This window comes from Parasteatoda tepidariorum, chromosome 4, assembly GCF_043381705.1.
Source record: "Parasteatoda tepidariorum isolate YZ-2023 chromosome 4, CAS_Ptep_4.0, whole genome shotgun sequence".
NCBI classification, from domain to species: Eukaryota; Metazoa; Arthropoda; class Arachnida; order Araneae; family Theridiidae; genus Parasteatoda; species Parasteatoda tepidariorum.
This window is the reverse complement of record NC_092207.1, coordinates 100,411,408-100,434,171: the sequence shown is the minus strand read 5'-3', so window position 1 is coordinate 100,434,171 and position 22,764 is coordinate 100,411,408. Positions and strand designations below refer to the sequence as shown.

Below are 22,764 nucleotides of genomic sequence, written 5' to 3'. Positions count from 1 at the left end.
TTTTAACCTGTACGATTCATTCCCGCAAACATTTTTCTATTTTAACCAGCTAAATAAGTTTTCTATAAATCGTTAAAAATATTAGTACCAAGTATGGAGATTTTTTTATTTTGTAACCGGTGTTAAACAGCCGACTCGATTCTGAGTTTGCGACTATCTATGTTCAACTCCGCAGAGCCTCGTCATTTTGATCCCAACCCAGAAGAAGACCGGTGCGAGCCGGGAGCAAAATTCGTATCAACCAAACCACAGCAGGAAAACGAACCTGTGTCACCTCATTGTGAGGCGAACGCTCTATCCCCTGAGCCACCGGAGATTTAGCATTTTTTCTTTTTTAATTTAGAAAAGAAGAACAACTTTAATATAGATGCAAAAAAAAATCTTTTTTTTCAGCCGAGTTTTCTTTGCCGTAGTAAAATTTCAATAAATTAATTTCCAGATTCCTTTAAGTTGTAATAACGGAGTATTTAATTTACGTTATTGTAAAGTGCATCCAAAATAACTACTAATACACCTGGATTAAAATTTAAAAAGAATAAATAATTTTAAAGTTCAGTTAATTTCTGAAACAGAATATGCTTTAGAATACCCGTGTAAAAAATAATAATAATAAAATTTTAAATAAATAATAAAAAAATAAAAAAATAATAAAAAAATAAAAATAATAAAAAAATAAAAAAATAATAATAAATAAATTTTAAAATTTTATAATATAATAAAAAAATTTTAAATTCAGGTACATGTGGCATGAGAAGAAAAAACGTTTAGAGGAATACGATGGTCCAAATAAAGATCTGAAGGAGAGACGCGTTATGTATTGGCTGATAGCCGCAGTTCTTTCAACCATTTTTACAGTAAGTATTTTTAGTTTAAAACAAATCATTAAGAATTTGAGGAGAACAAATTCTCCTTTAAAATTATTGATGCGTGAGAACCCATTTATGTAGTACTGCCATAAAAAAAGTGGTATAGATGAGACTATATTAAAACAGTGGTAGACATGCTTTTTATATCAAGTGGCTATTTCTGTCGGTTATGTACACTGCGCAAAATAAAAAACAGACCACCTTGAATAACTTTTAATCAAATGATTGGATTTTCACGTTTTTGTGAGCAATCTTAAAGATTCGAAAGGCTTATTTCAAGCATGCTAATGAATGAGTGCAGATGTTCTTTTGAGTAAAACATTAGTCCGAAAAACGTACTTTCTGTGAATAAACTTACCTCTTTTTCGAAACAAATGTGAAAATAAATTTTGAAGAAAATTCGATTTCTCAAAAAGTATTCGACCGATTTCACTCACATTTTGTATTTTACCATTTGAAATTGCATTCTTTAAAATGATATAAAAATTTTATACCTTTACAATTCAAAAGTTTTTCGATCATTATTAAATAAAATAATAAAAAGTAACAAATATCTTTTAAAAGTTATATTTTGCATAGAATTGTCAGAGGATAAACGAATTTTATAAATGTGTGCAAAAAATTTTCAATTCGCTTAAAAACATCTCGAGATATAATTAAATACGTAAAGAACAAAATTTAAATGAAAGGGTTCAAACTTTAGACCGCTCTCCTGACCGAACTATAGGAACCCTATTTACCAAATTGCGGCTTTATTTTGGAGGTCAGAAATCTGAATTCATGATATAAAAAAAAAGGTACGTTTATTCGGAGAAAGTACGTTTCGTGTCTGACTTCGTAACTTAGTCTGCACTAAATTAAGCATAAGATTGAGTCATAGAATCCGATTATTAGATCAAAAGTTATTTAGGGTGATGCTTTTTTTGCCCACTATACAATTAATTTTTTTTCTATTATGTCCTGTACTTTGACATCAGATCTAAATATAAATATTCAGATCGATGTATTATGATATACAGAAATATCTTGCCGCTACAAAAGATATCCTAATAATCAAACCCCTGTACTATATTCGTTTTGGAAAATAAGAATTTACCTTTTAAAAGGACGAAAGAATGAAAGAATTATTTTAGCAAAAATTCACTAACCCATGGATTTACATTCGGCATTTTTACTTTAAAGAGTCATATATCTGTATGTGAATTGAATAATGAAATATTGAAAAATATTGCTCGTTTTGAATAGTTAGTTGGGTCATTTCAATGCAAGTATTTTAAAAGAAACGAAAACTGAAAAAGTCATCGATCATATAGAACATGCTTGCATCGTAACAGCATGTTACTGAAGAACAACCCATTTCAAATAAAATACTTGCCGATGCTTTATATTTAGTGTCTTTCTTTGTTCAATGTCATCATTACTTTTGATGCAAAGCGAATTTTCATCCCATCTATGTTGATAAAAGGTCGAACTTTTATATTTCAAGTACTTTAATCGAAAACTCTTGGTTAACATTTATTTGAATGAAATAATCAAGTAAGAAAAAAAGTGTCATAATTAAGATCTAGATCAGAAATGGCATCGAAGTAGGCATTACAGTGCGTAAAATGAATAACAGGCCACCCTAAATAACTTTTGATCTAATGATGGGATTTTCACATTCCAGAATTAAATTTCATAGGTTCGAAGAGGTGACCTTAAATACGCTTATTAATTAGTGCAGACGATATTTCAGATACTGAAATCAATTGTAATTTTAAAAGTCAATTTCTCAGGAAATATTTGACCGATTTCGCTTAAATTTTTTTATTTTGTCATTAAAAATTGCTTTCATTAAAATGATGTAAAAATTTGTATACCTTACAATTCAAATATTTTTTACTATTATTAAATAAAATAATACAAAATAATAAATATTTACTAAAACTTGGATTTTCACACGGAATTATCTTTGGATAAACAAATTTTATAATTGTGTATAATTTTTCAATTCGCTTAAATAGCTCTCGAGATGTGATGAAATTAAGGCATTCAAACTTCAGACCACTCTCCTGATCCCCTATATTTTTGAAGTCTGAAATCTGTCGAAAAAAAGTTATTCAGAGAAAATACGTTTTCATGTGTCGTTTGCACTAATTAATTAGCATATTTGAAGTCACCCTATTGAACCATTAAGATTGAGGACATGAATATCTAATCAGTAGATCGAAAGTTATTCAAGTTAGTCCATTTATATTTTGCGCATTTGAAAGTCAAACCTAATTCTGATCGAAAGCTTATGAGTACGAAGAGGCAATTCATTGCTGCTGAATTGACAGACTAACAAGCTGAGTTAATAACTAATTTAATTATTGAAAGAAAAGAAAAACTCATTGAAAACCTATTAATATTTTTACTTATCAATGTTAATTAAGATTTTTTTAAAAATTGTATCCAACTAAAGAAGTTATTCTAATAGAATATTTTTTAACGTTCTTAATACATTATTAAGAATTCAGAAGCACACTAAAAGCCTATAAATTCTCTTAAATGAACTTAGAAGCTTTAAAATTATGCAAGGTGCTTAAAATAATTTAGCCTCAAATAATGCACTAAAATTTTATTGTTTATTAAAATACTTTAATCACATTTTCAAATAAGCATGAAAATATTTATATTTGTAAGATGTTTACAAATTTCTAAAAGGGATCATAGCGCTGAACTGTAAACGTATCACGCCATTTTCCGTTTTTTTCCGCACCTTATTATATTTTGACTAGGACTGGGCGATATAAGAAATTATATATCGTGATGCATCGTCAGTTTTGCATCACGATATAGCGATGTATCGCGATATAGTATTTTTGAATTTCATTTACTTGTAAGGCACAGAAAGTCAGATTTCTATCAAAACTTCATACTCAGATTGATTTAAATCAATTTATAAATTTGAAGATATATATGTTTTGCTTAAGAAAGATATTAAATAAATTGACTACAATGTACAAATCTTACTTAAAATATTTATTGAAATGTTTGTTTAGAAATTCATAATACGCGTAAAACAAAGTGTTAAAAACTTTTTTTAAAGCGTTTTTTACAAATTAATATTTTCTTGTACTATTATGCATAAATAATTACATAATTATTAAGTTCGATCGTAATGTTCAATTTCTAAATGAAACGTTAAAAATTATTTGTATGTTTAAAACAAAGTGCTAAATAAATTTTAGAAAAAAAAAACGCTTTTAAAACACTATTTTTTATTATTATCATTTCAGTTATTATAGTTCTATTATAGTTCATTTACGTCACACTAGAGCTGCACAATGGGCTATTGGCGACGGTCTGGGAAACATCCCTGAGGATGATCCGAAGACATGCCATCACAATTTTGATCCTCTGCAGATGGGATGGCACCCCCGCTTCGGTAGCTCGACGACCTGCACGCGAAGTCGAGCACTTTACGGTAGAACAGTTTAACGAGGACCAATACCGCACACCCTCGGTCCCTACGCAGACTGATCCAAGTGGTCACCCACCCGCACACTGACCGCAGCCAGTGATGCTTGACTTCGGTGATCTGCGGGGAACCGTGTCTTAACGATCAGTCCACTGCGGGACCTTATCATTTCAGATAAATAATTAAATTAAATTAAATAATGACCGAATTATGAACGAAAAACAAAGTAATTTCTTGAAAATAAAAAAATTGTGATGCTCGATAATATATTTAGCTAATTAACAAATAATATGAAAAGAATATTTTAAAAAAAAATTATTATACTCTCTAATAAAACGAAGTGTTAAATGATTTAAAAAAATGAATAAAATACGCAAACCTTTCAACTTTTTTTGTATAAACAAAGTTGATTGACTTATGTCCAAATCCAAATGACAAAAATAAATTTTGCCTTAACTTTATTTCTAAAATTAAAAACAACAAGATTTATAAATTTAAAATCAGTAATAAAAACTCATTAAATTATTAGTAGTTTCATCCAAAAAGATAACCTAAATAAAAGATAAAAAAATAACCTAACAAATTCAATTCTTTATGGGCGCCTAAATTAGATTGCCGATAATTTTCCCATTTAAAAATAAAAAGAAGTTTTTTTTTAAAAAAAACTTATCTAATTAATGAAGAAACTCTTCTTTATATATTCTTTTCAATAATAGATTGCCTTCAGAGCAAGATAATATCGGCGATCACGAAGTTAGTCCCACTGAAAATAATCTACAAGAAAAGTCGCGACAAAGAAAAAATAAGCTAAGAGGTGCGATCGGTGTAGAATTAGAACTCTGATTCTAATTCTACAGCTCACCAATCAAGGCCGTTTCAACATAACGAAACGAACATCGTCTTCCACAGCGCGAGTCGACATCGGAACGTAAGAGAAGAGTCTTATATCGCTATATCGTTTTCTTATATCCTTGCGTGTCTTACATCGCTATATCGTTTTGCACTCGTTGTCTTTACTCGACGGCTTAAATCAGATTTCTGATGCATGGCCTTGAATGAAAGTCGCTGTATCGTCTTGCCGATATATGCGTTAAATCGATATGTCTCGATACATCGATTTATAGCCCAGTCCTAATTTTGACCCATGAATTTATTCAATGTCTTATGAGATTTAATACTAACTATTGTCTTCAAAATGAGACAAACAGAAAAATCTATGTGATTCAAGTCTGGTGAATAGTGTGACTGCATTTGTGCTTTTAGAAGGCCAGAAAAATGCCATCATTCTTGAGTGCCATAAATGTGTTGGAGTATAATTTTGATGGAGGATGTATTTCTTGTTTCTGAAAAATATGGGTCCCCAAACATCTTCCAAAATGATAAGTTGCGATAAAAATATTTGGTCTTAAACTTCGACCGGGTCATTTTTGTCCCTTTGTAATTTTTTCAAAAACATTTAATATTGTAATAAAATACATATAATGAAATAACTTTATTTTTGTTTCCTAGGTTATCTATATTCTAGTCATCATATTTATGAGAAATAAAATTAAACTGGTAAGTGCGTCAGCTGACTTGTAATGTTCTAAAAATTGTGGATTTAAACGAAATGAGTTTGATGAAATGGTATATCTTTTCTTTCTGATTAATATGATGCATGCATATTTATTGGATAGTTACAAAACACTGTTGCAAATATCGAATCATTTTTTTGCTGTATAGATATTAAATGATAAATACACACAAATATGATGAACACTATAAATGGAAGCTTACCTTTATTCGAATCGACCACCATTTTTAAAGATAATATCTTACGCCATTGTCCGATGACGGAAAAAATCCTTTTAAGAGATAATTTGTTCCAATCACGCAATAAAGAAGCTTTGATGAAGACTTCTGTGATGCTTAGTATTAACTTCAGACTCTAGAATACCACAAACACAATAGTCTGAAGGATTTAGATCTGTTGAAGAAGGGGGCCAACCTTTTTGCTTAAAACATTTCAGACAATTGATATGGAGCCAAGCTTGCGTTGTGACTCGGTGTTACGGTGCAGAAGCTTGCTGAAATATCCAACCCTTTATGGTATACAATCTGTCAGCATGTAATATATGTGTCACAAATAATTCTTTTTTGTAATATTCAGCATTGATTTTTACCTCTTTATCTATGAATTTCAGAAGCAAATTTCCGTTATTTGACAGACACTGCAAACCAAACCATTACAGAATTCGTGTTCGGAAAGCGTTGAGCAGTTCTTACACTTTCAGTTATTTCATCGATGGTTGCTGAATATACAACATCATTTTCAGCATTATAGTTATGCGCAAAATATTTTCTCATCAGATAAAGACTATTCTGTCAACACTTGTGTCAGTGTGCCGGTTCAGCGATTTCTTGCTTCTTTGCAACTTTTTTTTTATTTTTTGAGCAGTTGTCAAGCCACAAACTTTTCTTTTGCGATAAGGGTGAAAACCTAGTTCTTTATTTAATATAACTTGCATAATACTTCTAGTCACGTTCTCTTCTGCAGCCATTTTATTAGCAGAGCACTGTGGGTTTCTTCGTAACTTTTCACAAATTCTTTTGATACATTTTTTTGTACGAACTGAGGTGGGACGACTGGACTTGTGTCGGATCTTTACAGCTATTAGTATCTAATAATCGATTTACAGTTCAATATATAATCTTCTTTTAAACCTAAGAGATTTTAATTGTTTAGAGATTCTACCTGCAGAAAATCCGTGATCTAACAGCTGTTTAATTATCAACCCTTTCGATTCCATCTTTAAATTTATTCTAAGTGTTTTGCTTTAAGCAAGAATCGTCTGCACTTATAGAAAGCACCAATTTCAAGAATAGTGAGAGAGAAATTGTTTCACCAAACGATTAAAATTAATTGATATTTTATATTTAGTGTTACAGTATTTTGTAGTTATTCTGTAACATCTTTTCTTCGTTGTTCACTTGCAAGAATCATTTATTGTAATNCGCCATTGTCCGATGATGGAAAAAAAAATTTTTTAAGAGATAATTTGTTCCAATCACGCAATAAAGAAGCTTTGATGAAGTCTAAATTTCTGTGATGCTTAGTATTAACTTCAGACTCTAGAATACCGCAAACACAATAGTTTGAAAGATTTAGATCTGGTGAAGAAGGGGGCCAACCTTTTTGCTTAAAAAATTTCTGACAATTGATATGGAGCGAAGCTTGTGTTGTGACTCGGTGTTACGGTGCAGAAGCTTGCTGAAATATCCAACCCTTTTTGGGATATCAATCTGCCAGCATGTAATATATGTGTCACAAATAATTCCTTTTTGTAATATTCAGCATTGATTTTTACCTCTTTATCTATGAGTTTCAGAAGAAAATCCCCGTTATTTGACAGACACTGCAAACCAAACCATTACAGAATTCGTGTTCGGAAAGCAGTTCCTAGGTCACTTTCAGGTATATATCATCGATGGTTGCTGACATCATTTTTAGCATTATAACTTAGATTTGTGCAAAATATTTTCTTATCAGAAAAAGACTATTCTGTCAACACTTGTGTCAGTGTGCCGGTTCAGCGATTTCTTTCTTCTTTGCAACTTTTTTTTATTTTTTGAGCAGTTGTCAAACCACAAACTTTTCTTTTGCGATAAGGGTGAAAACCCAGTTCTTTATTTAATATAACTTGAAATAGTACTTCTAGAATTGCCATTTTTGAGAGAAAAGTTTTGAGGGCCATCCTTGGTGGAATAAAAATAAATAATTCCTGGAGAAGACGATATAATACTGAACTGTATAAAATCTACAGAGAGCCAGATATTGTGAAATTCATTAAAATACATAGAATGAACTGGGCAGCTCACATTTTCAGAAGGAATGATGACTCAAATTTAAAAAAAATCCTGTTACACAAACCCCTAACGAACAGGAAAAGAGGTAGACCCAGGCTGAGATGGCAGGATTTAGTTGAGACTGATTTCCTTACTCTAAAGTAGAAAAACTGGCGAACAAGTGTCAAAAGTAGAGAGAAGTGGATTCGAATTCAAGGAAGGCACTGGCCCACCCTGGGCTGTCTAGCCAGATATGATATGAAGTACTTCTAGTCACGTTCTCTTCTGCAGCCATTTTATTAGCAGAGCGCTGTGGGTTTCTTCGTATCTTTTCACAAATTCTTTCGATACATTTTTTTGTACGAACTGAGGTAGGACGACTGGACTTGTGTCGATCTTTACACCTATTAGTATCTAATAATCGATTTACAGTTCAATATATAATCTTCTTTTAAACCCAAGAGATTTTAATTGTTTAAAGATTCTACCTGCAGAAAATCCGTGATTTAACAGCTGTTTAATTATCAACCCTTTCGATTCCATCTTTAAATTTATTCTAAGTGTTTTGCTTTAAGCAAGAATCGTCTGCACTTATAGAAAGCACCAATTTCAAGAATAGTGAGAGAGAAATTGTTTCACCAAACGATTAAAATTAATTGATATTTTATATTTAGTGTTACAGTATTTTGTAGTCACCCTGTAACATCTTTTCTTCGTTGTTCACTTGCAAGAATCATTTATTGTAATGAGTGGGTTAGCGATGGTCATACATAATAAAAAATATTAAATAAGGATTGCTGTTGCATTTTTATATTTTCTTTCACCAGATGAACAAAAATTTTAAAAACAAACTACGTAAAATTTGTGTTTGAAAATTATTCCTCTGAGCGAACCAATAATGCATTTTCAAAACCTTATCTTAATAGGGACGTTAGGGCACTAACGCTTTAAGTAGTGTGACTATATTGTTAAACTATTTAATAACTATATTGTAAGAATTTTCAGGGTTTTGCAAATGATCACAGCTGTAAAGGGTGTTAGTAAAAACAATTTTCAGCGAAAAATGAGGGGGAGTGTTGGAAAGTGCCCTTACTGGGAGAAAAGGAAGAAAACCATTGAAAAAGAATGACAAATTATCTTTATTACTTAAAACTTGACAACAAATGTGAGAAACATCTGTAATAAATCAGAAACGGAGTAAATGATGCAGACGCTAAGTTAATTCGATCACTCAGCCACCTGCTTGGAAACCGCTCATAATATCTTCTGCAGAAGTGTCTGTTAGAATTTTCATTCTAAAATTACTGTAAAAAAGCCCGGCTCCAGATTGTCCAGTTAACTGTAAAGTATACGGTTAGGAATATTTCTCTACCTTTACAGGTGTGAAACGGCTTACAACTGAAATGGTTAAGCAACAAAGAATACAAAATTTTATGGTTTTGTAGTCATTTACAACTAGCATGGTTGGAAAACTATAAAAATGAAGTGTAACTAGTTATTGGAGTTAGGTTGCGTTTGCTTTTTCGTAAAGTTATGTTTGCGTTTTGTCAAGTGAATTGTGGACCGTGGCTTAATTAGTTTATCTGGTGGTGCCATCTATCGTGAATGAGAGTTTTTCATTTAAATAGTTATCAATTGAGGAATGAAGGACACTGGAAACTCCTCTTGGTGTCAACGGTTCGAGCCCCCCCCCCCCNGCCCCCCCCCCCCACAACTGGATGAAGAGTCTCTGCTACCCAGATGCAAGGAACTAAGGGGTTTTATAAGGTGTTTACCACCTACTTAATACTATTTAGATTGAAGCATCCACTGTTGCATTAGGTGAGGCATCCGATGATGGAAAATTAAAATATGAACTCCTTATCGCATCTTTCAGCTTTCTAGGAACGTGCTTGATTAGCCATTGGCCTAGTTGGCTGCACCATCTCGGTCGTTGGCCATGGGCCTAGCGGAAGCGTATGAAATTTTAGTTGTTTAACCTTATAGCGTGAAATCAGTAAATAAACTATTTTTTTCACTATTTACAGTTTGAATACCATCTTTCTAATGGTTATTTGACTGTTTTTGGTTGAATATGGTAAAATAACAATGAAATAAAATGTTATTTAACCCTACTTTTCGAGAAATTTTTAGCAATTTACCTAAGTGTACATCCTTCTTTGTATTTGAATATAGGTGCTGATCTGGCATATGAATAGCAGCTGAATGACGGGCTCTGCGAAATGCCTATCACTCCCCCACTCCAAAAATATATGCCTTTACAGCATCTTCACTTCCGTATTACTACCCCACATTGTGGGGTGAAAGATGTTTTTCTTTCTTTTTGTAAATCTTTTGCAGTGATGACCATTAGCTTGATAATATATTTTATTTAATAACGGTTATTTTTTTACTCTTTAAGGTAGCTGCATTGTTTGAAGAAGCTGGAAAAGCAGTTGCTGCAATGCCTTTGATATTATTGCAACCAGTGGAGGTTAAAGTCTTATTTATTATTAAACTTTTTCGTTGGAAGAGAAATAACTGTTGAATTCTAAATCATGTTTCTTTCATGGAAGCAATATTAATGATTGTATTGTAACGAGACCTTTCCCACTTTTCATTCAGGTTTCAATAAAAATAAGTTCTTTTACCTTGCAATAAAAAAGGGGTGAAAGAAATAAAAGGTCACTGAGCTGCGAACTTAGCCTTACAATTGTTTGGTCATAAAATCTTCTTAGGCATAATATTTCATTGAAGAGATGGTATTTTTTCCCTCTTCATTGAATTAGTTTTAAAGTTTCGATAAAAATTTATACACCTTATTAAATGTATTGTTATATTTATCTTACTTTATTTTATTTATTTATTTTGAATTTTTCTTCTTTTTACCACAAAATAAATCATTTAATAAATTTAGAAAATTTAATTTTGTCAGATTTTATTTAATTTTTTTTTTATATTTCATTTTCCCACGCAATTTTAGAAAATTGCATTCCTTAATATAAACGTTTTCAAAACTTCTGTTTTTTCGTTATTGAGAATTTTTCGTTATAGAGGGGATTTATTAAAAGGTATTTTTTTTTCGAAGTAAAAATGGTAGCTAACTGAAGGCAATAAACACTTCATAAAAATGTGAATATAATACGTTTTTTTCAAGCCACTGGTATGAAATTAATTCCTAAGTAAAAGATTACAGTTTTTTCGCAAAATTCGTTATGAGTGATTTCTACAAAAATTGTTTTTTTAATTACTTAATGAAAATGAAAAAAAAAAATTTCGAAGGTAGCAAACAAGAACTTGATATTTTACTTCTCATCATTCAGTGAATTGAAAGAAAAAGAAAATTTTCTGAAAACAACTGACTAGAATATTATTTCTCCAGGTAGTGAAAAAGATTAAACAATGCATTTCTATTCTATTTCTTTTTTTTAAAAAAACTATCAGAAGAAAACATACCTCTTTCATATAAATGAGTAGACACACACTTTTCAGACTTTGCACGAATCTTCACATAAATGTTACCCTCACACTTTATGTAAATGTGAATATAATCCCACTTCAGATACCATAACAAAGGAATTTTTCTGTAAATAAAATATGAATTCTCATCTGAAAAAACTTTTTCACTCAATTTTTACTAAATTAATATTTAGTTAAAATCAAGATTAAATTAATAAATATTGTAATTAAATTAAATTAAATTTCTCACTCATTAATAATTCTCACTTAAATGAATGGTAAGTGCTTCATTAACGTTGCACTAGAACGGCACAAAGAGCAATTGGCGAGTGTCTGGGAAACATCCCTGAGGATCCAAAGAAATCTTTTTGCAATTTCGATCCTCTGCAGAGGGGATGGCTCCCCCACTTTGGTAGCCAGACGACTTGCGCACGAAGTGACGACTTGCGCGCGCGAACAGTTTAACGAGGACCGATACAGCGCACCCCCGGTCCCTATGCAGGCTGATCCAAGTGGTCGCCCACCCTTATACTGACGGCAGCTGCTTGACGTCGATCTTTTACTGGGAACCGCGTCTTTACGCACTGCCAGACTACTTAAATTAATATTTCTCAATTAAAACAAATAAGAAAATATTCAACTTTTCATCAGTTTTAAAGCAGTGTGAAAATGTTTATTATTCAGACATTCATATCACTTGTGGCAGCGAGCTGTTTCCTTCTCTTTGGGTTTGTTTGCCTCCAAACATCCGGCAAGCCTCTGGTGGACAGGGAAGGAAGAGTGACCTTCCCTATTGAATCATTTTTTCAGGTGAGCACTTTGGAAGATTTTCAGAATTTTAAGTCTTGAAAAAATTTCAATCCAACAGATTAATGACGCTTCGAAAATAAAATATAAAACGAATTTAAATCCAATAACTATTTAACCTTTTGGTTAAAAACATTAATTTCAGAAGTTTGTTAAATGATATGATATTTACCATTTATATTTGAATATTTGTTTAGTAACACGAATATATTAGAAATTTTAGAAGTCATATAATTAGTTTAGTGACATATTAACAGGTATTTGGTTTATTTAAATGTTTTTAAATTAAACTTTATCTTTCTTATGAAACTATGAGAGTAATTGCCTCATTTTGTCTTCTCGTGTGATGCTTGAAACTGTTTCATATTTATCAAAATAAAATAAAATAAAAACATTTTTTAAATTTGAATCGATGTCTGAAATATTGAAGTATTCAAGCTGTTTTTAGAAGGCACCGCCATGACATAAAATGATAATTTTGTGAAAAATATGCTATTTGTGAGTTTGCAGCAGGCCTACTAGGTCAAGTATCTTTAGACAGCATCCTCTATGTTTAGACTGAAAATGGTGCAAAATGTCAATAAGGAGAAAAGCCACAGTTTTATGGAAATGAAAAGTGTTTGTTGTATAATTTTTTCATATTTATTTTAATAGCCCAATTTGAGAACTAAGTCTAATGCTGTATTATCTGGACTTATAAAAATTTGCAAAAAAATGAGAATAAGGCATTTGATCATTTTTTCTCAGGTGGAAAAATGTCACCAAACTGGCGATTTTTAAAATTTTAATAACTTTCAAAATATTTAAGTTATTAGTCCGTCATAAAGCCCAAATAATTCTTCGTAACAAGATGGCCTAAACATTCCGCCTTTTTTTCAAGTTTAAGGTCTCTCAATTTTTCTCAGCAAAAGAACTTCGAAAAACCATGTTAATTTAATTACGTAAAAATATTTTTATTCATAAAAGCCTGAATAAAATTATAATATCTGATTGTCCGTGTGACGGGAAATCGCTAATGGCATCCTTTTTTCTCATTCAAATAATGATATAAAAATCACAAAATTTACATCCAAGTTCAAAGTTTGTAAATATTTATAGTTCTTCGCAATTCTTATTATAGCGAATTAAATTGCAAGCTAAATAAAACTTTCTTTTTTGAAGGTTATGAGATGGCTTTCATTATTTGGATTTGTCTGGGTAACGCAATTCATATTAGCTTGTCAAAATTTGGTTGTTGCTGGTGCTGTTTCTACCTGGTACTTCACAAGGTAACTTTAATATTACCTAATCAATTGTTTTCATTTCGGCTGATTTCAGAAAAAACTGACAAATTTGATATTCTGACAGCATATATTTTAATCATTCAAACAAACGGACTAAATACTGAATTAGATATTGAATTAAACTGAAAAAATGGGAATACTGATTAAATCTGATGATTGATGACTTAAAGTAAGGATCTTCAACGAATGGCCCTCCGATGATATTTTAATGACCCACAGAATCATATTCTGTTTAAATTAATAATTCGATAGGAAGGTGGAAAAGCCTTAGAATAACCACTTTTTCAAATGATCAAAGTCATGTTGGTGATCAGGCAGGTTCTTTAATAAAATATAAGGTGCAAAAATTTTTGGTTGATGCTTATTGAAGATTAATCATGATTTATTGTTTCATCAAGACAAAAAAAAAGCACTTAGCTAACCAATTTAATCAAAGAGCATAAAATTAAAAGCAAGAGCATGTTTGACAGCACGATGTTTGAAGGGTATTTGGAAATAACAACTATTTCACAAGATTTGCCTTAATTAAGGATTAGTCTTATATAGCGCACTTTCAACTTCGAATTTCTCATTTTACGTACTGTAAATAAGAATATTAAGTAATATATTACTATTACACATTCATTTCGATCTCTACTTAGTTGTTTATTTCGGTTTCTGCTTTTTTTATGTTGTAAATAAACCGTAAATTATAAATATACCATAAATTTTAAATTATGCTAATTCGACTGATAATTTTTTGGCGAAATTAACTATTCGCTGGTTATCTCGGTTGCCATCACATAAATCATTTAAAAAGTATTTTATGCTTAAAGTAATTATTATGTTACTTTATTTACAGGGACAAGGATAGATTGGGTAGTCCAATATGGAGAAGTTTTTCAAATCTTATTTGTTATCACCTTGGATCAGCGGCATTCGGTTCTCTAATCATTGCTACCATGAAATTAATTAGAGCATTATTCAGGCTGCTTCAAAAATAGTAATATAACTTTTTACAATGTATTTTTACATCAATTATTAAAAATGTTTTATTCGTCTCATTATTAAACAAAAAATACTTAATCTACAGTGAAGAAAATTGGAATGACATAAATACTTAACTAAATGGTTGTCAGTAAAGTTCAACACCCTTATTGAATTTACATATAGGCTTAGAAATAGCCATAGAAAACAAAATAAATAAAATTGATTTTTTTTTGAAGAAAAATTTAATTTAATATCGAGAAGGACTTCGTAGCAATCATAAGGTTTATTGATAAGTCTCCAATAAGCTCTTATATTTTTATCCTATATTTAGAAGGTGTAAACTAAACAAAATATTATTTATTAATAAACTCTTTTTTAGGTACCTTAACTTTTTTTTAACTTTTGTAACATTCAAATTCAGAGGCGAAATTATGACTAGCTTAAATATGCAAAGTCCCCTGCTCATTTAATTCATAAAGTTAATTGAAAAATACCATTTGTGAAAAAAAATTCTCTCATCACGAGAGCCCAGTGTTTACATCACTGAGTGGATGGCTCGGGGATGGTATTCTCCGTTTTCCTCCCCACGAAAAGCTTTTAGTTTTACTCAAAAATGAGTTAATTCTGATACTTATTTTGTGGTTGACTCTTATTAAGAACCATGAATAATTGTTGACTTTTGTGGGCGTCCATAAAATTATTTATACTTTTCCAACATTGTCGTGAAATATAACACCCGAAATAAATATGTTTAAGCAATAAATATCCTGACATATGTTAATAACGTGTATGTCAAGGTAGTCGTCAAATTTTTACCCTGAAATGCTCTAAGAGAAAGTTAGGGGTTTGTGGTTCAAAATTAAGGATAATAGAGCTTACAAACTATCACCTTGCAAAAAAAAATAAACAATAAATAAATAAATTCGGAAGAAAACTGCATTTGCTGGTTAATCAATCCCTATATTTGTTGATAGGGTTGACTAACTAACAAATAGAGAAGGTGTTATGGGTGTCACAAGTGCAGCTACAAGAATCTACCTGGACCCATAACGCATTGATATACTTCCTATATTGAAATGAAAAAATTCATTTGGGATCTGTACTATAAAATATAAGTTAATTTTTTCTTAGCAAATTAAACTTTTCAGTTGAAGATAGCATTATTTGGATCCGATCGAATTTATAGAGCTGTTATTAATAATCTTAACTGAATTGAGTTTCAGAGATTACTATTAAGTGTTTTCTCCTTTCAGTTTGGATCAAGGGAATCAAAATCAAAGGTGTGAGATGTGCTGGAAAATATTCCATTGCTGTTTGGCCTGTTTTGAAAACTATTTGAAGTTTCTCAGCAAGAATGCTTACATCATGATTGGTAAATATAATTTTTAAGTAAATTTTGAATTTATAACAAATATTTGAAGAGATTAACAGTTGAAACAACGATACACATTTGAGTGAGAAATCCACGACTCTCCGTTCACTGGAGTACAAACAATCTAAAGAACAATTCTTAAATGTTTATAACACTGTGTATGAACTCGCTTATAAAGCACGGCATTCTCTCGATTCCCTCTGATCTGTGTCTATGTATTGCTATATCTATGCACATATGTGTAATCAATACAAAGAATAAATTGAATAATATTAGAAAAGATTAGAAAAAGACCGCACGAGGACAGCATCTAGGTTAAAGATGCGGTTTGAACCTACTACCTTCACAACAGCGGAAACACCTCTCTCTTTTAATTAAAAAGCTTTCTCAGCTTTTGAATCTGAAGGCAAAAGTTTTTAATTATAAAAACACCCTGTTCGACTAAATCGTTTATTGGGATATCTTTTTATCACTTAATGCAGTTTGGAATTTCAAATTTGTTAATTAATAAAGCTGCAGTTTTTATTAAGGTTAATAAAATCTTTTTAAATTACTAATTTCCTCTGTTATAGCTTTAATCCAAAATAGATTGCAAGAAGCTCACATATTCCAAATATTAAGAAAATTAAATAAAATTAATTTCCAAATCATTAAGAAAACTTTCTTAATGATTTGGCAACGTATATTTTGTTTTGATTTGGTTATTCTAACTGTAACTTTATCTTTATTTTTTATATGTGGGCGTATTATTATTAAATCTTACTCTGTGTACTTTTAAATTGTGTCTGTTTGTTATTAATTTTTCTATGCATTTCAATTTCAATTTTTCTAATTGCTTTACATTATTTGTTTCTCTATTATGGGACCTCGGGGCACTGTCAGTGTTTGTTTTCACCACTGACACTATAGAAAGGCTCCTCTGTGTTCCCCTGATGAAGTGCTGCCCTGTTAACACGCATATCCTAAACATTTTTGTCGTTTCCTGCTACAATTGTATTTCTGACTTTCTAAATTAGTTTTTTATGTTTTTAACCCACCTTCCTCGCTCTTTAGTCAAATTTAGCTGATTTTTTACTTCGGTTTAAAGCTTAATTTAATCTAAAATCTCTAATGGTCATATTTGTTTTCCCTTTATTTTTGAAAAAGGGTCTGAAAATGTTTATAAAGGGGAATACATTATATGCTTTCTGTTCTTACATTTACATTTAAATTAAAAACTATTTGTAACACTTAATGTTCTTTTGGATTTTTTTCTCAGTAATTTATGGTCAGTCTTTCTGTGCAAGTGCTCGTCGTTCATTTGGAAGTTTAACATCGAATATTGGAAAAGTTATGGTTGTAGACTGTATCGGCGACTTCGTCTTTTTTGTTGGCAAGATGGGAGTTACAATAGCAGTTGTCTTTATAGCACTTGAAGTTTTGAAGGTTAGTTTTAACACCCGTTTTTACTTATAAATTGTTTACTACCCGTACTCGAACCTTAGCATTTTTATACCTTTTTTCGAAATGAAATTAATCTTAATTTACGCGTACAAACGTTCATATACATTCGTTATAATCTACAAAAAAAAGAAGAAAAAAACGAGACATGCATGCAAAATTCAGATTTAAAAATATAATTTTCAAGAAAAAGATTAACATAAATTATGTTTGCTCCATAAAATTTTTTGCTACTTTTCGTTATGGTTTCTTTTGTCTTTAACTATTCTGACCTTGAAAATGAGTTGCTAAATAAGTTGGTATTGGTTATTTTAATTATATCCTTACAATGAAGTGGAGAATAATTCCTGAAATTTTGATAGGAAACTTTTTTCTCATTTAAATGTTGTTTTTTGACCTTTAAAAAATATATTTCAATTATTTCATTTTTATCAAGGATTCTAAATAAATATATGATTCTAAATAAATATATGATTCTAAATAAATATATGATAAAAATGCAAAATACTTATTAGTTTATTTTAGATTGAAACAAATTTCTAGTTGTATAAATTAATTCCACTTTTTACTTACTGGTTCATACTGATTAAATTGAAAGCAACGTTTCTTTGTCTTTGTGTTCGATTCCTAGTGTGCAATTTAAAATAATTATACCTAATTAGGCGTTTGCAACTTGTGGAAAGGTGAAGTTATTATGCCTAACCATGTGATTTGAATCAGATTTAATTGGATATATGCAGGCGAGGTCACGCATGTTGAACCTAATTGGCTTCTAAGCCGGTCAATGCCACGATTACATGCCATGAGATGATATCATTTGCAATTGCATAGTACAATTGAATTAGTATATTGAATATATATTTTTTCTTTGCTTAGTTTTTCCATAGTTAGTCTTTAATAGTGGCATATTTAATAATTAAGTTCAGTACAAACCTGAAGAAGTGAAAATGTTTTTAAACGCATTTTTAATATGCCTTTGTTTTGCATTTTCTCATTTAACCTTTTCATTTTTACTTCCAAAGGACATGGAAGGCCTTCATTATATTTGGGGTCCTGTAGCAATTACTGGTGTGTTTGCTTTCCTTTCTTGCCACTGCTTTCTTTCCGTTTACGAAGTAAGTGATTGATATTAACATATTATTTCAAAGTATAAAATGACTATGGTTATAGATTTCGAAATACTATGAATTTAAAGATTAATTCTATGAATTTAAAGATGAAGTCTAGGTTACTCTATTATAAAGTATATGTCGGCTATGAAAATTATAATGAGTGAACAATAAGGCTTGAATATCGATAGATTTTAACGGTTGTGGGAAAGTTTTTGAGTCAGTCAAACTACACTTAGATACCCATTTTATATCTTCAGACTTACAAATGCTCCAAAAAAGGTGAAATAAAAATAGAAAAAAAATATGTTTAAAGATGATTTTTGTTACAATGAATCTATACACATTTGAAAATGCTGAACCCAGACGGCATTGTAAAGTTGATTTTAGTGCTGCATCAACCTTTATCACAAAGACCCATAAGGCTTATGAACGAGTAGCAAATAAACCATGCAAGTTTGAAACAATGCTAAATTTAACTATGATAGTTTATGAGGTTCGCATGAAGCTTGCATAACCTTTTATAACAAGATTAAATCTAAGAAGACTATGTATCATTATTAAAAAAAATTTGCGTTCGTGAACCTTAAAATAGAAAGGAAAAAAAAAGTTCAAAAACGAGATTTGCAATAAAAGCTAAGAAATTATATTTTTCTATAAAGGTTTATGCATGCCTTTATTTAATCTTGAAAAAATAATACTATTCTAGGCATTGTAAACTTTCTGCTTGGTTGAAATAAGTCAACCTTATTGTGTCCATTAGAAGAAACCGCAAATACAACATTTGTCACTCATAAGGTTACCTACTATCAGGGTAAACAACGTATTCGATAAACAACCTTAAATTTAAATATTTTTTAAGAAAACTGTCGTATGAGCTTCCTCTTTAATATTTAAAATGTGCATACTCTTAAATATTGAATAATGAAAAATATCTTTTTGGTTTTTTATGCGATTTTTATAATTTTCTTTAGATGACCATTGACACGTTGTTACTTTGCTTTTGCGAAGATTGCAACATGAATGACGGAGTCACTCGACCCTATTTTATGAGTAGAAGTTTAATGGTAAGATTTTTTCCCCATTCATTTGAGAAGCATGCAACCAGAGAAATTGATTTGCAATTTTTATTCCTAGGCCCTCATTGAAGGAAGTCGAAAAAGTGCAAGATTGAGGCCAGTCTCGAAAAGAAAAGTTGTGGATTGAACTAGAAATATATCAAAGCTTTTACTGTTCATCATATGTTACTTATCCGGAACAGATAAAAAAAAAAATGGGTAGTAAAAGCATCCTATTTTTAACTTTCATTCGAAGAAGCCCACCCCTACTTATTAACAGCTATGATATATTTTCACTCACAAAGATTTCCCAGTTAAATACATTGAGTGTCATTGTAATTAAGAAAAAAATGATTGTCATAAAAAGTTACTTTTCTCGAAAAAAAAGGTTAAATTGGAATTAACCAACACAACTTAATTCTGTTTAAAATGCTACCCAAAAATGACCTGTGTGACTAAAGAATTTTATCCGATATTAAAAATACTTAGTTCATTAAAAATATTTCTGAAACAGTAAAAGCAATTAAATTTTTGGGTTTAGAAAACAATAAAGCTAAAAGAAAAGACATAAACTAGTAAATTATGAAGAAGATTATTTACAGCATAAAATTGTGCAAATAATTATTTCCGTTTTATTATTTCATATTTTTAATATTTTCTATATTGATTTAAGATTACTATTTTATATCCATGTTGTGTACAAATTTTTGCTTTTATTTCTGTGATTTGGATAGGGTGTAATATTGCCTCCAGCGTTTCAATTAAAATCCGCTACTAATCTTATATTTGGTAGAAAATACTTATATCTTAAGTAATGCGTTTAACTTGTTCAATCAAAATTTTAAATCTTCGCAAAAGAAGAACAGGGTGGAGCGTCTACATAAAGGTAAAAAGCATTTCGATGTAAATAGACAATGAACTTATTTTTTGATAAACACGGAAGGCTGAAACTTCATATTTAGGTTCATCTCTTCAAAATTTGTACTCTATCTCTGAAATATTTCTATACTACCCAAACGACGTTTCTTCTGTCGATTATGGATCGATTCATGATTTTTTGGTTATGATATTTGTCATTCTGCTTTTAAAGGATGGCATAATCTCCAATATGTCACTAACAAACACATTTACTAGGGTAACATAAACTCACCGTCAACTAGGGTAACGTTATTCTTCGTGGGTATTTTTTGTCCATCAAATTTTAAAAAAAATGTATCGTGCATGGTATCTAAACTATGGAGAATGATTTGCTGCAAGGGCTAATAGGTTGCATTAATTCTTTATCTAGATACGGCAGATATTTTCCGCTTGTTGAATCTGCCAAGCATAAAGTTACATCATTATATGGTACTGCTATAAAAATGTAATTTGTATACACATACCCACCAACATTCAAGGTTTCCACAAAATATTATTTTCAGTGGTCATGGACTGAAGTAGAAATGTTTAAAATAAGTAGAATTTTTTCAATGACTTTTCCCAGGATCATTTGTCCACTTGACCTTACATATATCAGTTAAAATGATTTAAATGTAGAAGTGAACAAAATTCTCTAAATTTTAATTTATTGAAACATTACCTTTTCTACCGCTATTCTAAAACTTGGAAAATCTTTTTGCTGGTGGAGGATGCATTATGAACTCCTCGTCATTTTAATTCTTTAAAACTATTGCATCTATCGTATTCCTTTAAGACTAAATTATATCTCGATCATGCAGGTTAGAAGTTAACTTCGTGCTTAAAATGCAATATAGTCAAATTACGTTTAAATTTCTGTTAACTGTTCTGACAGCTACCATTTTAGCTCAAAAATTATCTCGAATGCTCGATTTTAGATCCAAACATACATTTTAAAATTGGAAATATTTATTATAGTGATAATGCTGCTAATGAAGTATATTTTGTTTCCCACTCATCTAATGCTTATGAGGACATATCATAATCATACCATACCATAACTTACACTATACAATAACTTATACCATAACCATAAAATTCCCCCAATGTTTACATACCTAATAATATTGAGGAATTTCAAGTATATCATGATTTTAAGAAGTTATTATTTTATTGTTTGCTAGAATCATTGCGTTAAAATGACTGAAGTACAAAGAGTGAAACAATAACAAAAAGAATTCTAGTTTTTAAAAAGAGAGGGTTTACCTCATGCTGTGAACATTTATTTGTTTTAAATCTAACTTCAATCTTAAAGCTCATTTCAAAGCAACAAAAATTATATTCTTTTAAATTCTAACATTTTTTGCTTAAAAGTTTTAAAACTATCACGTTTGTGTATTATGCAATATTACTTTTCTAAGAAGTTGAGTAAAATTTTCACAGCAGTTTTATATTTCTTTAGATAAGCAGATGTATGTTAAAATCTCAGGAATATAGACTAGTCATTGTTTCTTACAATTATCACTTCAGTTTGAATTTGACCACAAAAAATTACGGGTAAGATATTTTACCCTTTAACCTATGAGATCAATTTTTTAACTCTTTCATGACATTGAAATCACATTTCAGAACTCCCAATTTATTTCTACTTATAATTCACAATTTTTGTAAAATAAAACTTTCCAATCTTAAACAGGGTGACCACATTAGGGAAAAGTTGTTTTAAAAGTTGTGAAAAATGTTTCATTATGTCATAGAAAATTTTAAACGTTTTACTTTCACCTTACTTTTAGGATTTAAAGTGATCAGCTTCAACATCTAGGTACAAATGTACAATTTTAGTTTACAAATGTGTTTTTGTAGTTAGGAATTGTACGATCAGTTTGTTTTTGAAAACCGTCTCTGCAGCTTTTTAAATTTTTTCTGGATGTGGTCGCTCTAATGAAATATTTTTAATTAAAATTTTAAATGTTGTGATTTCTAACTTTTACAGTGTGAAAATTTTTTATATTTGTAATAAATTGTGTGACATCACTAATGGTATGTTTTTATTTATTACATGTTAACAGAATATCACTTTATAACTTTATATGAATACCATTTTATTCAAAACTATATAATATTTTATATAGTTTCAATTACCAATTAATGCTCAGCCGTAAAATGTTGTTGATATATGAAAAATAATTACATAAAAAAGTAGTAGCACATATTTTTTTCTGTTACTACTTTTTTTTTGCACAAACACACCTTTCTTT

General features: G+C 30.2%; 1 protein-coding gene across 1 annotated transcript in view; it reads left to right on the top strand.

The window, feature by feature from the left end:
• The window catches only part of LOC107450068 (choline transporter-like protein 1), a gene marked incomplete in the record, with an annotated part of 34,278 nt that extends 11,734 nt beyond the window's left edge, over window positions 1-22,544 (top strand). Inside the window, 11 exon segments of the mRNA XM_071180258.1 lie at window positions 737-854; window positions 5,818-5,865; window positions 10,535-10,606; window positions 12,256-12,381; window positions 13,540-13,646; window positions 14,503-14,643; window positions 15,884-16,002; window positions 17,261-17,427; window positions 18,465-18,557; window positions 19,526-19,618; window positions 19,689-22,544. Coding sequence (XP_071036359.1) covers window positions 737-854; window positions 5,818-5,865; window positions 10,535-10,606; window positions 12,256-12,381; window positions 13,540-13,646; window positions 14,503-14,643; window positions 15,884-16,002; window positions 17,261-17,427; window positions 18,465-18,557; window positions 19,526-19,618; window positions 19,689-19,757 — 1,153 coding nt within the window.
• Window positions 22,545-22,764: the final 220 nt, after the last annotated feature.